The following is a 19,729-nucleotide window of genomic DNA, read 5'->3' on the forward strand; positions in this document are numbered from 1 at the left end:
AAGCTCACCCTGAGCATGCTCAGGTGAGCTAAAAAAATTTCAAGAAAATATCATTTAGGACAAAAATCTACCTGAATAGGATTGCGGTTTTTAAAATTATTGTCACAAAAAAAACCTCAAAGTTTTGGCCACAATATTTCTAAATCTGTACTAACCTTAGGACACAGTCTATCAAGTCTCTGAAAAACATAGATGTCACCATCTTTATAACCGTCAGGGCATTTTGGGCTTTTTTTTCTAGAATCACACGGAAACTCCCTGGCAGGGGTGGCAATATTCTTAGCAATGTCTAATTTAAGTTCATACTCCTCTGTTAAAGGGTGCCTGAAATAAAGTTGGTAAAACATGTTATATTTGTTTGTTTGTTTATCTGGTTTTATACCAATTTTAACAAATTATTTGGTCATAATGTGGGCAGTCGATCCACCTTATCGACTTTCCTGGATAACTTACCAGTGTGATCAGGATCCATTCTGTTCACTTACAAACCCTATAACAATTGTCACAGAATAAATTTTGCCCTGCCTGAGGATTGAACCTGCCATCCCTGGATCATGCACTCACTTTCAAGCTGAGTGAGGGGACTAAAGCATATTGTGAAAACATGATGAACAAAATTATTATTAAATGCATAAAAATCAAGTTTTACTTGGAAATAACTTAGTGACAAGCTATTATGTATTGTAAGCTCTGACATGATTTCGTACTGAGAATATGAATAATAAAATAGCCATTAAAATTGTTGCTTTACAAAGACGGCAGAAGATAAACAGATGTGCAAGCTTGTAATATTATGTAGAACAGAGGTATCATTTTTCCAATGCAACATGTTGCCTAATTTCAATCATTATAATGTACGAGGCAGCTGTGCTGAAATCTTCCAACACTTTGTGAGTTACATGTAAAATGCTCTAGAAAAAAATTAATTATGAAAAACTTACAAAGAACAATAAATAAAAAATTATGAAGAAAAAAAAAAGGTTATGGTCACTTTGCCTACATGAGATCTCTTCAATGTACAGTTTAAATGTACTTAATACACAAGGACAGTTTTTGCACCAGACAAAAATAAAGTATGAACAATTTCGAGGAACAGTAAGTACCAAATCACTGCACTTTGTCTAGATATTTGCAAAAGAAATGAGCCGTGCCATGACAAAACCAACATAATGCGTTTGCGACCAGCAAAGTCTGATCAGGATCCATGCTGTTCGCTTACCAACCCTATTTCAAGTAGAGAAACTGATAGCGAACAGCATGGATCCTGATCAGACTGCGCGGATGCGCAGGCTGGTCAGGATCCACGCTGGTCGCAAACCCATTATGTTGGTTTTGTCATGGCACGGCTCAAATGAGAACAAAGACCAACATGGCAAGGCAACATTATAAAAGGCAGCCTCCCCCACCCCCATACACACAGTCTAGCCACACCAGCAGGGAGCCTCCCCCACCCCCATACACACAGTCTAGCCACACCAGCAGGGCACCCAAAAGTTTCAAGATGATACCTCCAATAGTTTTTAAGTTATGTCTCTGACAAACTGACAACCAGACAACAGCATGGAGTATATCCCCTTTACATGACATGCCCTTACATTTCACTGTTAAAGTGGCAGTGGGATGGACAGACATGGGCAAATCTTTGTCCCCCACACCCTCGTGAAACGGGGGCATTCAAACCCAAACACATCAATAATCAAACTGGCTGAAGTACCTGCAATGGCTTCTTCTAATTGATCTTAGTAAGTTTTTGATGTCCTCTGGAAAAGTATTGGCTTTCATGACAAATTCCTCATCATCATGATCCTTATGGTCTACATCAACATATTCTGGTATAAGGTACACATCAGATGCCTTCACATGAATCTCCAAACCTGTACCATATAAACACATTGTTTTACTTGTATATCAATCATCAGCCTGATTTATAAATACCATATAATATTTTGGAAGAGTTTGTAAGACTGGTTTACTAAACTGTTTAGGAATATGGTGAATCAAATGAGGTCAGACTGGTTTAGGAACATTGAAAATGTTAATTCAAACTGGCTTAGGATTATTACCAATGATGTTCGACTGGTAAGGGAATATTGTTAAATGATGTCAGACTGGTTTCAGAATATTGTTAAACTAGAACTATCACTAAATGTGATTAATACCCCCACAAGTCTGCTTCGGAAATGAGGATGTTACTAGTAACAGAATACCTTGTAAAAGAATTGAAACATAGAGTTATGGTTGTGGGCAATTAAAGATAATTGTGGTTCATGTATGTTGCATTTCCTTTCAATGTGGTTGGCCATTGATGAAGTTTAATTGAATTACTCTGTAATAAGTCCAGAAAGACAAAGAAAAAGAACAAAGGGCAATAACTCTATAAATACTTAAGATAGAGTCATAGTTCTTGTGCACTGCACTTCCTCTTATTGTGCTTGACCATTGTATGAAGTTGTTTTGAATTCCAACCTGTACGTTTTAAGTTATGCTCCGGACAAGGAAAAGTATCAAAGGGCAGTAACTCTGTATTTTGTCAAAATGGATTTATGGCTCTTGTGCACTGCACTTCCTTTGAATGTCCTTGACAACTGTATGAAGTTGTACTGAATTCCAAACAGTAGTTTTCAAATTATGCTCTGGACAAGGAAAAGTAACAAAGGGCAATAACTCTATAACTAGTCAAGATGGAGTTATGGTTCTTGTGCACTGCACTTTCCCTTATTGTGCTTGACCATTGTATGAAGTTGTTTTGAATTCCAACCAGTAGTTTTCAAGTCATGCTCTGGACAAGGAAAAGTAACAAAGGGCAGTAACTCTGTAATTAGTCAAGATGGAGTTATGGTTCTTATGCACTGCACTTCCTCTCAATGTGCTTGACCATTGTATGAAGTTATAATGAATTCCAACAATAAGTCTTCAAGTTATGGTCCAGACAAAAGAAAGCAAAGGAAAAGTAACAAAGGGCAATAACTCTGTACTTAGTCAAGATGGAGTTATGGTTCTTGTGCACTGCACTTCCCCTTATTGTGCTTGACCATTGTATGAAGTTGTTTTGAATTCCAACCAGTGCTTAAAGTCATGCTCTGGACAAGGAAAAGAAACAAAGGGCAGTAACTCTGTAATAAGTCAAAATGGAGTTATGGTTCTTGTGCACTGCACTTCCTCTCAATATGCTGGACCATTGTATGAAGTTATAATGAATTCCAACAATTTGTCTTCAAGTTATGGTCCGGACAAAAGAAAGCAATGGAAAAGTAATAAAGGGCAATCACTCTGTAATTACTTTAGATAGAGTTATGGTTCTTATGCACTGCACTTCCTCTCAATGTGCTTAACCATTGTATGTAGTTATATTGAATTCCAACCATTAGTCTTCAAGTTATGCTTCGGACAAAAAAAAGAAGGCATTTGAAAAGCAACAAAGGGCAATAACTCTGTAATTACTTTAGATAGAGTTATGGTTCTTGTGCCCTGCACTTTCCCTTATTGTGTTTGACAATTGTATGAAGTTGTTTTGAATTCCAAGCAGTAGTTTTCAAGTTATGCCACGGACAAGGAAAAGTAACAAAGGGCAATAACTCTGTAATTAGTCAAGATAGAGTTATGTTTCTTACGCACTGCACTTCCTCTCAATGTGCTTGACCATTGTATGTAGTTATATTGAATTCCAACCATTAGTTTTCAAGATATGCTCCGGACAAGGAAAATGCAACAGTCAAAAAAAAAAGCAATGGAAAAGCAACAAAGGGCAATAACTCTGTAATTACTTTAGATAGAGTTATGGTTCTTGTGCACTGCACTTCCCCTTATTGTGTTTGACAATTGTATGAAGTTGTTTTGAATTCCAACCAGTAGTTTTCAAGTTATGCCCCGGACAAGGAAAAGTAACAAAGGGCAATAACTCTGTAATTAGTCAAGATAGAGTTATGATTCTTGTGCACTGCACTTCCTCCCAATGTGCTTGACCATTGTATGTAGTTATATTGAATTCCAACCATTAGTTTTCAAGTTATGCTCCGGACAAGGAAAATGCAACGGACGTCTGGACCGACCGACCGCCCGACCGACCAACCGACCGACCGACCACAGGGTGACTCCTATATACCCCCCCAAACTTCGTTTTTGGGGGTATAATGATAAGACAGATTGGTTCAGAATATTATTAAATGATATGTCAGACTGGTTTTGGAATATTGTAAAATGATATGTCAGACTGGTTCAGGAATATTATTAAATATGTCAGACTGGTTTTGGAGTATTGTAAAATGATATGTCAGACTGGTTTAGGAATATTGTTAAATAATATGTTAGACTGGTAAGGGAATATTGTAAAATTATATGTCAGACTGGTTTAGGAGTAATGTTAAATGATATGCCAGACTGGTTCAGGAATAATGTTAAATGAAAAGAACTTAGACTGGTTTTGGAGTATTGTAAAATGATGTGTCGGACTGGTTTAGGAATAATTGTAAAATATTATGTTAGACTGGTAAGGGAATATTGTAAAATGATATGGCAGACTGGATTAGAAATATTGTTAAATGAAATGTCAGACTGGTTAAGTAGTACTGTTAAATGCTATGTCAGACTGATTTAGGAATATTGTTAAACGATATGTTGGTCAATTATAGGATATTGTAAAATGATATGTCAGACTGGTTTAGAAATAATGTAAATATTATTAAATATCGCGACAACATCACGTCCATGCACTGATTGCCTTACTTCAATTTTATTTAAACTACCAGTTTTTGTATAAAAATTTCGTTCATCAAGGTTCCAAAAATGACAAGTCTAATGAAAGTATTAGGTACTCTATGAATATTACCTGAATTTGGTCTCCTCCACACAAACTGTAGAGCTTGTTTATTGCTGGACAAGTACAAAGTGGTCTCCAGTTTCTTAATTGACTGTAGTCTTTCAAGAAACACATTTTTTGACAGTGTCACATTCCAACTCACCAGATCTGAAACATCAAAAATATTTTATTTTGTTTACATACAATTTTCATGAGTGTAAAAACTGAGTCATTCTATGTTACAACTCTTTTGAGAATCAATCTTAAAATCATGGACACAATACGATTTAACCGTTAATAAATCTTATTTTATTACATGCTTTTCGATGGTTAATAGAAATATATGTTTCAGTGAAATACCAGTGTACACAGAACTGGAAACCAACTTTATAACGTGATGTCGTAAATGACGTCATGTTGTATAATTATTTGGCGCGCTATTCATTGATTATTAGGTAAAAATGTCCTTTTTAACATTTGATTGCATGTAATTAAAAGAAAATTTGTTTAGTTTAGTGTAAGATCGAAATATATTTCACCTCGTAAACACCAAAAGTTCACATTTCACTCGTGGCTGCGCCACTCGTGAAATATACCTTTTGGTGCTCACTCGGTGAAATATATTCCGATCTTATATACACTGAACTTAACAAATATCCTCTATAAAATTTTCACAAGATAGAGCTTTATACCCCTTAAACATTCACAAATCTCAATTTAAATCTCAAAGTGTTGCCATACTACTGCATTAATTTATTATTTGTCTTAGATCCATTTTCACCCGACAATTTTCACATCTATATTACTGATATCAATATAATCGTATAATGTTGAAGCATTTTCATGGATAACCAAGACAGGTTATATGACCATGTAACTAAAACCTTTGTTTGCTATAAATCCCCAGATCCTTCCCCAGGTGTACTCATCATAAAGAAGACACTATAGTAGGTCAAGGTCAAAACATCCAAAGTCCATGGAGGATTGTTTGACCTATTGTGACTTACTCAAGAGGTGGCGCTTATAACAAGAGCCGTTTTGTATATAAGAACAAATCCATGCCATTGGCAGAATTTTTGACTGCTTTCACCATCAAACAAAGAACAGGCTCGCAAAAGAAGAGTCAAAAAACGCCATAGACTTTTGCTATATAAGCCTTGTTTAGTTGCTTGGACAATATAAGCTTACAACTATTTATGGTCATTATATAACCTGTCACAAATCTTTATAACAGATAATATATACAAGCCCTGCGTGTTTACCCTGGAAAAACTTATTACGACAAACAGGAGTGAATTGTACATATGACCGACATTTTGTGACTCTTTTTCAATGTAATAAACTTTAATGTAACATAGTTTAGAGGTGCTGTAGTAAATTTAAGTACCTATCATTAAAGCCAGAAATATGCACAGCCATAAACAATCAAAGACAACATTAACATTTACCATGGGCAATAAAACAAGAGGGCCATGATGGCCCTGAGGTCGCTCACCTGTATATAGGCCCCCCCAACCCCCGGGCCAATTTTTACCCAAGGGCTTTTTATTTGTTTATTTGAACAGACTTGGTAGACACCCATAAGAAGATGTTTCATGCTAAACATCTAAGTTCTAGCTCATTGGGTTTTTTAAAAGAAGATTTTTAAAGTTTTTACTATACACATATAGTTAAAAACAATGACACCCCTGGGGCAGGGCCAGTTTTGACCCACGCGCTTTTATTTGAACAAACTTTGTAGATATTTACTTAAAGATGTTTCATGCTTAATATCTAAACTCTAGCTATTTGGGTTTTTTCAAAGAAGATTTTTAAGTTTTTGCTATACACATATAAGGAAAATCAATGAGCCCCCCCCCGGGCGGGGCCAGTTTTGACCCCAGGGCTTTTATTTGAACATACTTGGTAGACACCCATTAGAACATGTTTCATGCTAAATATCTTAGCTCTAGCTCTTTGAGTTCTTTAAAAGAAGATTTTTTAAGTTTTTACTATATGCATATAGGGAAAATCAATGACCCCCTGGGGCGGGGCCAATTTTGACCACAGGGCTTTTATTTGAACAAACTTGGTAGACACTCATTAGAAGATGTTTTCATGCTAAATATCTTAGCTCTAGCTCTTATGGTTCTTTAAAAGAAGATTTTTTAAGTTTTTACTATATGCATGTAGGGAAAATCAATGACCCCCCGGGGTGGGGCCAATTTTGACCACAGGGCTTTAATTTGAACAAACTTGGTAGACACTCACTAGAAGATGTTTCATGCTTAATATCTTAGCTCTAGCTCTTTGGGTTCTTTAAAAGAAGATTTTTTAAGTTTTTACTATATGCATATAGGGAAATCAATGACCCCCTGGGGCGGGGCCAATTTTGACCCCAGGCTTTTATTTGAACAAACTTGGTAGACATTCACTAGAAGATGTTTCATGCTTAATATCTAAGCTCTAGCTCTTACGGTTCTTTTAAAAGAAGATTTTTTAAGTTTTTACTATATGCATATAGGGAAAATCAATGACCCCCCGGGCGGGGCCAATTTTGACCCCAGGGCTTTTATTTGAACAAACTTGGTAGACACTCACTAAAGATGTTTCATGCCAAATATCTTAGCTCTAGCTCTTTGGGTTCTTTAAAAGAAGATTTTTTAAGTTTTTACTATATGCATATAGGGAAAATCAATGACCCCCTGGGGCGGGGCCAATTTTGACCCCAGGGCTTTTATTTGAACAAACTTTGTAGACACTCACTAGAAGATGTTTCATGCTAAATATCTAAGCTCTAGCTCTTAGGGTTGTTTAAAAGAAGATATTTAAAGATTTTTCTTTTGGTTGCCATGGCAACCAGAGTTCTGCATGGAATTAAATTCTTTGAACAATTTTTAAAGGTGACCACCAAAGGAACATTCCTGTGAAGTTTGGATGAAATTGGCTCAGTGGTTTATGAGGAGATGTCATTTAAAGCAAAAGTTTACGGACGGACGGACGACGGACGGACGACGGACGGACGGACGCCGGACGAAAAGCGATCACAAAAGCTCACCCTGTCACAAAGTGACAGGTGAGCTAAAAAAGTAACAAAAACATGACACAAAATAACAGGTCCAAAACAAGTTTATTGTGTATTATGGTGTCCTAATTCTCACTCGGAGCCTGTTAGAATATACTGTTTTATCTACTTGTCATAAAAAATGCACCCTGAAGTGACATAAATCTTGTACTTTTCTGTGTTCCCAAACTATCAATTATGTATATATATGTACAATAAAACAGCAGACGGTCATAAAACACCATTTTTACACACAGGCACAAACAAAAAAAAATTTTGGAACTTTGAAGCAGACAGTTTACAACTTTGTGTGTAAATTGTCACTGGTCTTAATTTACTTTACATTTTGTATTTGCAGAAAGTCATTTCAATTCTCACAAAAACTTTCACCAAATTGAGCGGGAACAATGGTGTAAAATTGTTGAAATCTCTGATTTAAAAACCCCAATTGGAAAAACAACAATTATTTGATTTTGTTGATCTGGTTTTTATATGATTTTAAAAAAATTTCTTATATACATTTATCTTGGTGAAAGTCCATCTAACCAGATTCTTTGCATAACAACCGTAATTACTTACTATCTCCCAACTACCTATATAATCCCACATGATTCTAAATCAGTGGTAAAAACAAGACCATTAACTTAATTGCCTAATAAATTGTTAGGGGAAAATTTGCGCCCGCCCAAGGATCGAACCAATCACAGCTGGATTACAAATATGATGCTTTCCCTATTAAAGGGGCAACATTCGCTGCCGCGGCAGCGAGTATTTGTGGGTGTGACTATTTAGTGATGTAAAACTGTCTGTTATAAACCAGACGGACAGGTAAATATCTGCAAAACTTTCTATGTAGTACTTGCAAACATGTATCCATTTTTTTTTTCTCATACTCATTGACTGAAGCATTAAATGCTATATATACAAGTATATAACAAATATTTGTCATTAACATTTTATCAGACTTTAGGATTAGAAATTATTCTTTAAATCTTGAAACATTTTCTGGGAAGAACATTTTTTATTGTTTCCCACTGCTTTTGACAAAGAAGTTTATTACACATTTTGAACTACTGTCAAAGTTCGCTTCTGGAACATTACAGAACTATTGTCCTGTCATTTAACTTTACCATCTGGTTTAGGAGACCCAATAAATTACAGGTGCAGCAACAAAACTGTCAAATATGAACATATACATGTACATGTGCTTAACTTACCTTCAACAGGAAGAGCATTTGACTGAAACTGCTTCAAAGGAAATGTGACGTCTGCAATGAAAAAATAAAATTTGATCAATTTAATTTTTTTTCTTAAGAATAATTTGTGATGATCAGGTGCGTGTTAGATGCAAGTGAAAAACAACTTTGGTTACTTCAGCACACATTATCTTTTTAATTTTTTTGTCAATTCTGTACTGGAAATAGAGAATACTGTGCTAGTGTCTGCAACGAAAAAATAAAATTTGATCACATTTGAATTTTTTTAAGAATAATTTGTTGTAATGTTCAGGTGCGGATTACATTTATTAGATGTAAGTGAGAAACAACTTCGTTTATTAACTTTATATAATGCACATACTCTTAAACTTTTTGTCAATTCCGTACTGGAAAATTGAAAACTTAAGACTTAAAGACTGGTGGAAAAGACCAAAATTTGACCATCCTTGTATTACTGCTGGAAAATTACAAACACCTGCATAAAATCATTAAAATTCTATGAAATATTTCAAAGAAAGGCCTTTTTTTGTATCACTGGTTTTTGCTGATTTTATAACAGATATTGGGTTCTATTCCCAAATGCAAGAAGTATCTTTTTTTCCCATTTTTTATAAGAAATTCAACATCAAAACAGTTGGTTCTTGTTGAAGATTGTGTGAACTTTTTTTTATTCATCTACAAATCAGGACAATGTTATGATAACTGGTCAACCAAGTTCACAATCTATTTCCCTTTTTTTTTAGCAAAATGCCTCTAAAAATCTCAATCCAGTGGGTGGGGTATGGTCATTTTCCCAAACTGCTAAAAAGTAGCAATGCACCCATAGGAAACAGTTATATGCCCCTACATTCCACTTTGTTAATATACAGATGGGCTGCATGATGGGCTAGCAAAGGCAAAACTATAAATTTTTGATACCCTCCCTTTAAGTGGGGACATTACATAGCTTAATTTTGTATAACATATTATTATATACCTATACAGATGGTATCTTGTGTTGAGGTACAGACAGCAACCTCATATGAGCTCCCAACACACTGTGTACATTCTGGAAAAAGAAAAAAGAAATAAAATGATAAAATATCCAAAAAAAATTACCAGTATTGTTTATTAGACAGGTATCAGAAATTAGCAAGTAAAACAGTCTAACTGGCTGCCAGTATTGACTGGATCAGTAAGCTGGCAAGTAACTGTTTACTTCATCAGCAACAAGGCTTGGTGGAGTTTCAACTAGCCAAAAACAGTATATTAACATCTGTGACGATAGCCTCTGATTTTATTGCATATAACATAATTATAAATTAATAAATCAATAAAATTATGAAAAATTCTTATTTTGCACTTTAAGAAGCATAATAATTCAAATTGTAATTAAAAATGGGGGAAAGACATCATCATAAACATGGAAACTTATGTATAAATGACCTTGGAATGACATCATTTTTAAGCATGTGTCTCATCTCTAGCTAAAACATGACATTTTCTAGCACTGGTGAAAACACAAGAAAACCCAGCTAAAGTTTTGCACCAATTATCTTCACATGTATCAAAAGGACTATTCAGATCAAATATTAAAATGGTGAAATTTTACAAATCACATCAAAAAGTTTCACCCCAAATCTTGATACAACGGTCAGGGCTTGCTCTAGAATCTCTACAATATTTCTAGATAATTTGACAGTATATCTGTTCATATAGATCCTAGTTACAGTAAAAATATTGATGGATCTATCTCTGAACAATTGTCAGATCATTTGTCAATTTCAGAATTGTTTTTAAGGCCAAAAAAACTTTTTCTTCAGGTCTCAGATTCTCATGTCCCCCCTACACATATCCCATTTTAATCTGCTGACACTTCAGCTTTTTTTAATAACTATTACTTTTTTTTTTGCCCTCAATCTTTACAGAATATAAAACAAAGTTAAAATATATCATTTTCCGTAATACATGAAATTTCCACCTCCCAATACTTTCTTTATTGGTGGACGCGGCCTAATCAGACAGGGGGATTGGAAACAAATATATTTTTTGCCTAATGAGACATAGGGATTGGAAACAAAGTTATTCTTTTGGCCAAATGAGACAGGGGAGATTGGAAACTTTTTTCTTTTTTTTGCCTAATAAAAATAAGGGGATTGGAAACAAAAGGAGACATGATACACATCCTAGACAAGCATTGTTTCTTTATTTTGTGTTTGCAATCTATAGTTAACCTTTGCAGTATATTACACTAGCAGACGTGAAACAAATAATCTTATTGACCAGGGTGTAAGTTTAATTATAAGATTTTACTTATAGCTCCCTGAGATTACATCTTTACATTGTTATCACAAATCAATCAAGCGCTGGCACTGAATAAATTACTAAACCCTTTGAAAGGTCGTGGTTGTCTATAGGTCTGAGATTAATTTCATTTTCTTTCGAAAATATAATTATATTATGTACTATTATGTGTAATAGACTTGTGGCATATATAAATAGGCAATGAAATACCAGGTACATTGTACCAGTATGCATTTTATAAGTTTTATGTTTAGTCGGCATTAAAAAGGGATAAAAGACTTTTTTAAAATCACGAAGAAAATTTTAATTTGTTTATTCTATTGTTTTAAATTGTATTTGGTTTTTTTCTTAGTTTATTTTACATAATTACGAATACGTGTAAATTTAAAGAAATACTGTACAAGTTGGGCTGAACTGATAATTATAGATCAGGCAAAATTGTTATTTTTGAGAAAGAAAACAAACACCACTAGGGTATTAAACAAAAATGAAAATAATGTGAGTTTAAAGTGTTAAAATAAAATTGGTGACCAGTCTAAATTTAAAGCTCTACCATTGGTCTATTCAAATTCAGAGCAAAGACTGGCCCAATCAAACACAGAAGTTTCAGAGTGGTATACAATTCAATTTTGCATTATTAGGCCAAAGTATCATAATCAAATTAAAATGTTACTTACCTCTACAAATAACATCACCATTGGCACTACACTGTTTCTCCATAAAATGTCCTTCTTTACAAGATGTCTGACAAGCTGCAATGTGAAAATTTTTAAAAAAAAATTAAAAAAAAACATGGAAAAAAAAACAACAACAAACAAGAGGGCCATGATGGCCCTGAGGTCGCTCACCTGTATATAGGCCCCCCCCACCCCCGGGCCAATTTTTACCCAAGGGCTTTTATTTGTTTATTTGAACAGGCTTGGTAGACACCCATAAGAAGATGTTTCATGCTAAACATCTAAGTTCTAGCTCATTGGCTTTTTTAAAAGAAGATTTTTAAAGTTTTTACTATACACATATAGTTAAAAACAATGACACCCCTGGGGCAGGGCCAGTTTTGACCCCCGGGCGTTTATTTTAACAAACTTTGTAGATATTTACTTAAAGATGTTTCATGCTTAATATCTAAACTCTAGCTATTTGGGTTTTTCCAAAGAAGATTTTTAAGTTTTTGCTATACACATATAAGGAAAATCAATGACCCCCCCCCTCCCCCCCCTGGGGCGGGGTCAATTTTGACCCCAGGGCTTTTATTTGAACAAACTTGGTAGACATTCACTAGAAGATGTTTCATGCCAAATATCTAAGCTCTAGCTCTTATGGTTCTTTAAAAGAAGATTTTTTAAGTTTTTACTATACGCATATAGGGAAAATCAATGACCCCCTGGGGCGGTGCCAATTTTGACCCCAGGGCTTTTATTTGAACAAACTTGGTAGACACTCATTAGAAGATATCTCATGCTAAATATCTTACCTCTAGCTCTTTGGGTTCTTTAAAAGAAGATTTTTTAAGTTTTTACTATATGCATATAGGGAAAATCTATGACCCCCTGGGGCGGGGTCAATTTTGACCCCAGGGCTTTTATTTGAACAAACTTGGTAGACATTCACTAGAAGATGTTTCATGCCAAATATCTAAGCTCTAGCTCTTATGGTTCTTTAAAAGAAGATTTTTTAAGTTTTTACTATACGCATATAGGGAAAATCAATGACCCCCGGGGCTGGGCCAATTTTGACCCCAGGGCTTTAATTTGAACAAACTTGGTAGACACTCACTAGAAGATGTTTCATGCTTAATATCTTAGCTCTAGCTCTTTGGGTTCTTTAAAAGAAGATTTTTAAGTTTTTACTATATGCATATAGGGAAAATCAATGACCCCCTAAGGCGGGGCCAATTTTGACCCCAGGGCTTTTATTTGAACAAACTTGGTAGACATTCACTAGAAGATGTTTCATGCCAAATATCTTAGCTCTAGCTCTTATGGTTCTTTAAAAGAAGATTTTTTAAGTTTTTACTATATGCATATAGGGAAAATCAATGACCCCCAGGGGCGGGGCCAATTTTGACCCCAGGGCTTTTATTTGAACAAACTTGGTAGACACCCATTAGAACATGTTTCATGCTAAATATCTTAGCTCTAGCTCTTTGGGTTCTTTAAAAGAAGATTTTTTATGTTTTTACTATATGCATATAGGGAAAATCAATGACCCCCCCCCCCTCGGCGGGGCCAATTTTGACCCCAGGGCTTTTATTTGAACAAACTTGGTAGACACTCACTAGAAGATGTTTCATGCCAAATATCTAAGCTCTAGCTCTTATGGTTTTTTAAAAGAAGATATTTAAAGTTTTTTCTTTTGGTTGCCATGGCAACCAGAGTTCTGCATGGAATTAAATTCTTTGAACAATTTTTAAAGGTGACCACCAAAGGAACATTCCTGTGAAGTTTGGATGAAATTGGCTCAGTGGTTTATGAGGAGATGTCATTTAAAGCAAAAGTTTACGGACGGACGACAGAGGAACGACGGACGGACGCCGGACGAAAAGCGATCACAAAAGCTCACCCTGTCACTTTGTGACAGGTGAGCTAAAAACAAACCCTAACATATTATATTTTACCATTACAATAGTTACTGCTCTTCTTCGTTTCCCTAAATAAAATTAAAAGAAAATAAATTATACTTTGTACAGTCATGGACTTGTAGTTTTGAAATATACAAGAGCTGTTTTTTAAGACAATATGCCCCACTATTCTCAGATAATAAAACAATAGGCCAAGATAATAAGTTCAAAAAGGGCTATCATTCTGTCAAAATCCATGTTAAGAGTTATAAGCCTTGGATATTGGCCTCCTTTTATGCTCTTAATTTCTCAAATATGTGTGTGAAGTTTCACCCAAGTTTTAGAGATATCAACTTGCATGCAAAAACTTGACCAAAGTGTGACACAAACGTTGATGCCTGGCTGAGTACAATTGCCTTCCCTATTCTTCCAAATGAGAATGGTAAATCTAAACAGATATGGGAAAAAATTCATACAATATTTACTGTTTTTGTAAATTAAAAAAAAAATGTGTCTCAATATTTGCAGTTTAAGGATTATGTCTTTCGTATTGTAATTATTTCTGAATTGTGAAAATATTAAAATGAACTTTTCAGACTCTAACAATTTTCAAATTATTCATCCTAAAATAGGCTACATCTGAGTATTTCTTTTAATAAAAAAATGTTGTTTTCACACTTGAACATAGAGAATGGCACATTATTGTGAATTTAATCAGCGCTCAACTGCTTTCGTACTCTAACACCTTATAATTTTTTTTCCATAGAAAAACATTTTTTCAATTATCAGAAAATCTCTTGTTTTTTATACACAAACTGAGATAAAAACGTATCAATTCAACAGACGATTTTCCCCCCTGTCATTATCTTTTTCTTGTTGCTACTTGTTTAGCATAATGTTCCACTCTTTCTGGTATTATCTCAACTTTGTATAACTCATGTCACGAACTAAATGGACCAGACAAAGTAATGTATTATGATTGTAAATGTTTCAGTTCCCAATTTATCCACTCTCATTCCATGATTGAATCAATCAGACTTGTTAATCTGTTACCCTACTGAATTTTATATAGTGCTTAGTTGAATTAAGTTTAAACATAATTTTTCAAAGATAACTTATTTAAGTCTTGTGAATGTGCACACGGCTCAAATTTGCTCTCACATGCTCCCTGACAACTCCAGATTGCTCTCCATACAGACTGATGTTTTTTATTTATGGTTATTTCATTATTTTATTTTTTGTGCACAAACATGGTTAAGGTCATATGGTGACTTTCAAGCTTTACTGCTAGAGAAAGAGCTCAGGTGCCCCTATATAAGTGCATTATCTGTGGCACAAACAGGCACCTAAGCAGAACCACAGACAACTGGTTAGCTAGCTGGATAGCTTCCTCACATGGAAGAATCCAAAGACCCTGACAGGATTCAAATCCATAGCCAATTCAGGACTTTGGACCTGAACCACTTCACCACAGATGTCCCTCCCCTACAACTCTGTAGTACTTCCCCTGCTCCCCTTACAAATCCAGATTACTTAAAGAAGATATAATTATATGCCTTTCACTTTTCCTGTGTAGCTAATTTTGCATTGTCTTTCCTATAATAACACTAACAATACGGTGCAAACTTTAAAGAAGTAAAGAGTGTTGTAATGATAACCTGACAAAAAAGTTAAGTGCACTGAGCATTTATCATTCATTGTCTCAAGTGCTTACTGTATAAAATCTCAAATATATCATACTTCTCTTTAATGCTTTAGTCATACGTTACCAACGTACCGTAAAATCAAGAATTTTAGAGAGGCCTAAATTTCACAAAATCAACATTTTCAGACTAATCTGCGAGATTAAAATTAATAATAGAAAATTTCTTGTTTCAGTTTATGTTTATATGTTTATATCATGCTTAGATACTTAGCGAAGATTTAATTTTACATAAATATTCAATACGTGAAAATATCAAAAAATAATAATTCCTGATTTTACTTAATTTACAATAACTTCGCAAGATCCTTCAAATAACCATAGTTCAAAACACTGACATATTGTGCAATAAATATATAAAAAGTTAAGGACTTGAGATAATGCTGAGCACTGAAAAGATGATTAAATACTTGAGAAGGTAATAGGAAATGTATTGTATAATAGTTATTATTATTTATTTTACTTATTACTTACGTATACAGGACAGGTCCTTCAGGAAGTAGCCCCGCCTACACCTACATCTGAAGTCGCCCCCTGGGCTGTCTGTGTCACACAGAGCATGGGCCTGACATGCAGTCAGGTTACTGCGGCAATCTGGAGACAAATCTGAAAATAAATTATTAACACACCATTATTAAACACTTTTATCCCCTATCTGATTTTTTGTTTGTCTTTTTTTTTCATGAAAAATTGGCAAAAGTTTTTTTTCTTAATCAGAAAATATCGAGGATTGGAGAAATTTAGGGAAAAAAATATTTCTTAATGCAAATAAAAAAACATCATTGACAATAAATGAATATCAGAATAGGTTGACTAATTCAATTAAAAACTCCATTTTCAAAAACTTGGCTAATGGAATAGGATATGAAGTGAAGGAAAAATCAATGACAATGAGATATGTTAAATGCAAAATGTCATTGACATGTAAAAGTATCATCTTTTATAAAACTTTGGTTTTTTAATGTATTAACATCTGCTGAAGCCCGTAGACTTATTACGACCCTCGTCCTGCACACTCAAACTCTTAATATGCCCTCGTGCTTCTGCACATGTTAATGCAAGTAAAATCGTGCATTATTCCCCAGTATTACCTATATAGACTTGTTTTATTTTTCAGTGTCTCTAATTATAATGTTGGCTTAGCATCATTTTTAGCTCGACTATACGAAGTATATGGAGAGCTGTCCTACTCGCCCCGGCGTCGGCGTCCGCGTCCGCGTCCAGATTTTAGATTAAAGTTTTGGTGCAGTAAAATATTTTTCACTATAACTTTGTCATTTCTTAAGGTATCAACTTCAAACTACAAATATATCTTCCTTATCATCAACCACATCATATGTGACAAGGTTCATAACTCTAGCACCAATATTTTCAGATTTATCTCCCCTTGAACTTAGAATTTTCCTTAAAAAATACTATTTTTTACTGTTACTTCCTTATTTCTTAAGGGATCAACCTCATACTTCAAATATATGTACCTTATCATCATCCCCATCTTATGTGACAAGGTTTCATAACTCTAGCACCAATAGTTTCAGATTTATCTCCCCTTGAACTTAGAATTTTCCTCAAAAAGTACTATTTCTTACTGTTTCTTCTTTATTTCTTAAGGGATCAACCTCATACTTCAAATGTATTTACGTTATCATCATCCCCATCTTATGTGACAAGGTTCATAACTCTAGCACCAATATTTTCAGATTTATCTCCCTTTGAACTTAGAATTTTCCATAAAAAATATTTTTTTTACTGTTATTTATATTATATTTCTAAAGGGATCAACTTCATACTTCAAATATGTTTACGTTATCATCATCCACATCTTATGTGACAAGGTTCATAACTCTAGCACCAATATTACAAGAATTATCTCCCCATAAACTTAGATTTTTTTTACTAGAAAAATGTTATTTTTTATTATAAACTTTTTTATTTTTTAAAGGTATCTACCTCAAATTTCAAATACTTATTCCTTATCAACAATTACATTTATTGTGACATTGTTCATAATTCTTGATGCAATATTTACAGATTTATCTCTCTTTGAACTTAGGATTTTCTTTAAGAAATATAATAGCTTCTTTTCTTTTTAAGGTATCTGCTTCAAACTTCAAATATATGTTTCTTATCATTACACAAATGTTGTGTGACAAGGTCCATAACTCTAGCATGACTATTTCTAGCATTATTCCCCTTGATCTTGGAATTTATGTTAACAAATATTATTTTTTTACTATAACTTAATACATAATTATACATAATTGATTTTCCTTTCATAGTTTTGTCCTCCTTACTGCGTCCAGTATTTCATTAGTCGAGCTTCGCTGTCTCCTGTGACAGCTCTTGTTAATGAGATATACCTTAAATTAAGTTAACTAACATATTGACTGAAAACTTCCATAGAAATCATTGAAAGCCAATGTTAGAGTATAAACCACCCTGACCTAACTAGGGGAAATCTGTCAATAAACTCTCCCAATTAATTCTTTACTAAACCATTATAATTAAGTCGGGCATCATTACGGAATATTGTTCGTAATTACCTACTGAGGGTTAGTCTGTACTCTACAGCTCTATCATTATGAATGTCACAATACAAAATATAAACGTTTTAATCACCTATTATTATTTCTGACATATTGATACTTATATGATGAAATCTCAGAGAAAATTTTCATCTTAATGAAAGAGTAGCGTCTCTCCGATACCAGATCGGTCTTCATTATACAACCAACTGCTATTTTCTCAGAGAATTGAACATTTCGCTATTTAAAGAGAAGTTTTCAGATCAATCAGACTGGACTACCGCTAATGAAATAATTACAGATGATAAAAACATAGAACTAGTCAAAGTCGAGTTTTCCATTAAAGGGGATTTACTAAAAATGGTAATTTTAACTTCAAATATCACTTAACATACAACAGTTACTGACATTCTATTTCGACAATGTGATGTTCTCTTCCAATATATTTTGGTTATTTTTTGTTTCTTGTGATGTTTTTTTGTTTTTGTTTTTTTTTCCAAGCATGAATTACATCATTTTTAAAGGGGGTTTAAAAAATACAGCAATGTTAAGTTTAAGATACATCACTTCTCTATTAGCCCAATTTTCCCTTTAAAACCTTCAGTCAAAACAGTCACTTCCCTAAACCCAAGAAAATTTTTTGTTTAAATGCTTAAAAAACAGTTACAAAAGTAAATGATTTAAATTCGGGTTTTTTTTTTTTAATCTTTAAAAGCATCTTTCGGGTTAATAACCTAATTATCATATGTTGTTGGTGCTCATTATTTTTAGTCTCACTCTAATCTCATTCCTTGAAACCAGAATTCATCAAAAATTCAATTATAACATTAATGTTTTCACTCTGTGACTCCATTGCATTTCTTAAAATTAATAGTTTGAATTCCCGAAAAACCTTATAAAAAAAAAGGGGGGTTTTTTATGATTGGGGGAATTTGTAGTGAAAAAAAATTTTTCTGATTTTCCCATTAAGATCCCAATTCTGCGGGCAAGGGACTTAGTGTTTAAAAATTTTAAAGCAGCATTTTAATAATTTGGGGTTTTAAAAATTTAAGTGCAGTGTGTATTGTTCTGCAATAACATTTTAGGTGCCAATTGTGCACTAGCTGTAACATTATAATTGTTCGCATAGAAAACCGTCTCTTCTTTTTTACTGTAGATTATTATTTGCATAAAATAAAGATCGGTTCAGGCATTTTTCTCCCTAACAATCTAAAATGAACTTGGAGTTAGTTTATTTTCCGTGTTTTTTTTTTAAGTCTCTGGAATTTTTCCCCATTATAACAGGAAATTGACCTACCATGATTGGCAAATAATAACAGGTCGAATTCAATCTATTATAAAACTGTCACAACCGTTTCCGACCCATTCATAAAAAATATCAAGAACCGATGGACATAAAAGCTTTTTCATTCGTAATTTTTCTGCGAGGGAAATTGTCTCAATAGCCTGCTTGGATAATCAGAGAAATTTCTTTTTTATGTTTTTTACAATATCATCTAGAATTACGGTTTATTATGTAACTGGGGAAAGGGAGCACTACTCCATCATAAGCTGTGATTGATTTATTATCGCTTTCAATTATAGGAATAATCAAGCTTAATGCC

General features: G+C 33.9%; 1 protein-coding gene across 1 annotated transcript in view; it reads right to left on the reverse strand.

Moving 5' to 3' along the window:
- LOC132746878 (uncharacterized) overlaps positions 1 to 19,729 on the reverse strand; it is a 78,141-nt gene that overhangs the window by 18,872 nt on the left and 39,540 nt on the right. Inside the window, exons 4-10 of the mRNA XM_060736156.1 lie at positions 16,075 to 16,206; positions 12,016 to 12,090; positions 10,032 to 10,103; positions 9,056 to 9,106; positions 4,826 to 4,963; positions 1,715 to 1,874; positions 156 to 324 (exon numbers count right to left, since the gene is read on the reverse strand). Coding sequence (XP_060592139.1) covers positions 156 to 324; positions 1,715 to 1,874; positions 4,826 to 4,963; positions 9,056 to 9,106; positions 10,032 to 10,103; positions 12,016 to 12,090; positions 16,075 to 16,206 — 797 coding nt within the window. The remainder of the gene's footprint in view (positions 1 to 155; positions 325 to 1,714; positions 1,875 to 4,825; positions 4,964 to 9,055; positions 9,107 to 10,031; positions 10,104 to 12,015; positions 12,091 to 16,074; positions 16,207 to 19,729) is intronic.

This window comes from Ruditapes philippinarum, unplaced genomic scaffold, assembly GCF_026571515.1.
Source record: "Ruditapes philippinarum isolate M1 unplaced genomic scaffold, ASM2657151v2 ctg3539_1_1_1_1, whole genome shotgun sequence".
Classification (NCBI taxonomy): Eukaryota; Metazoa; Mollusca; class Bivalvia; order Venerida; family Veneridae; genus Ruditapes; species Ruditapes philippinarum.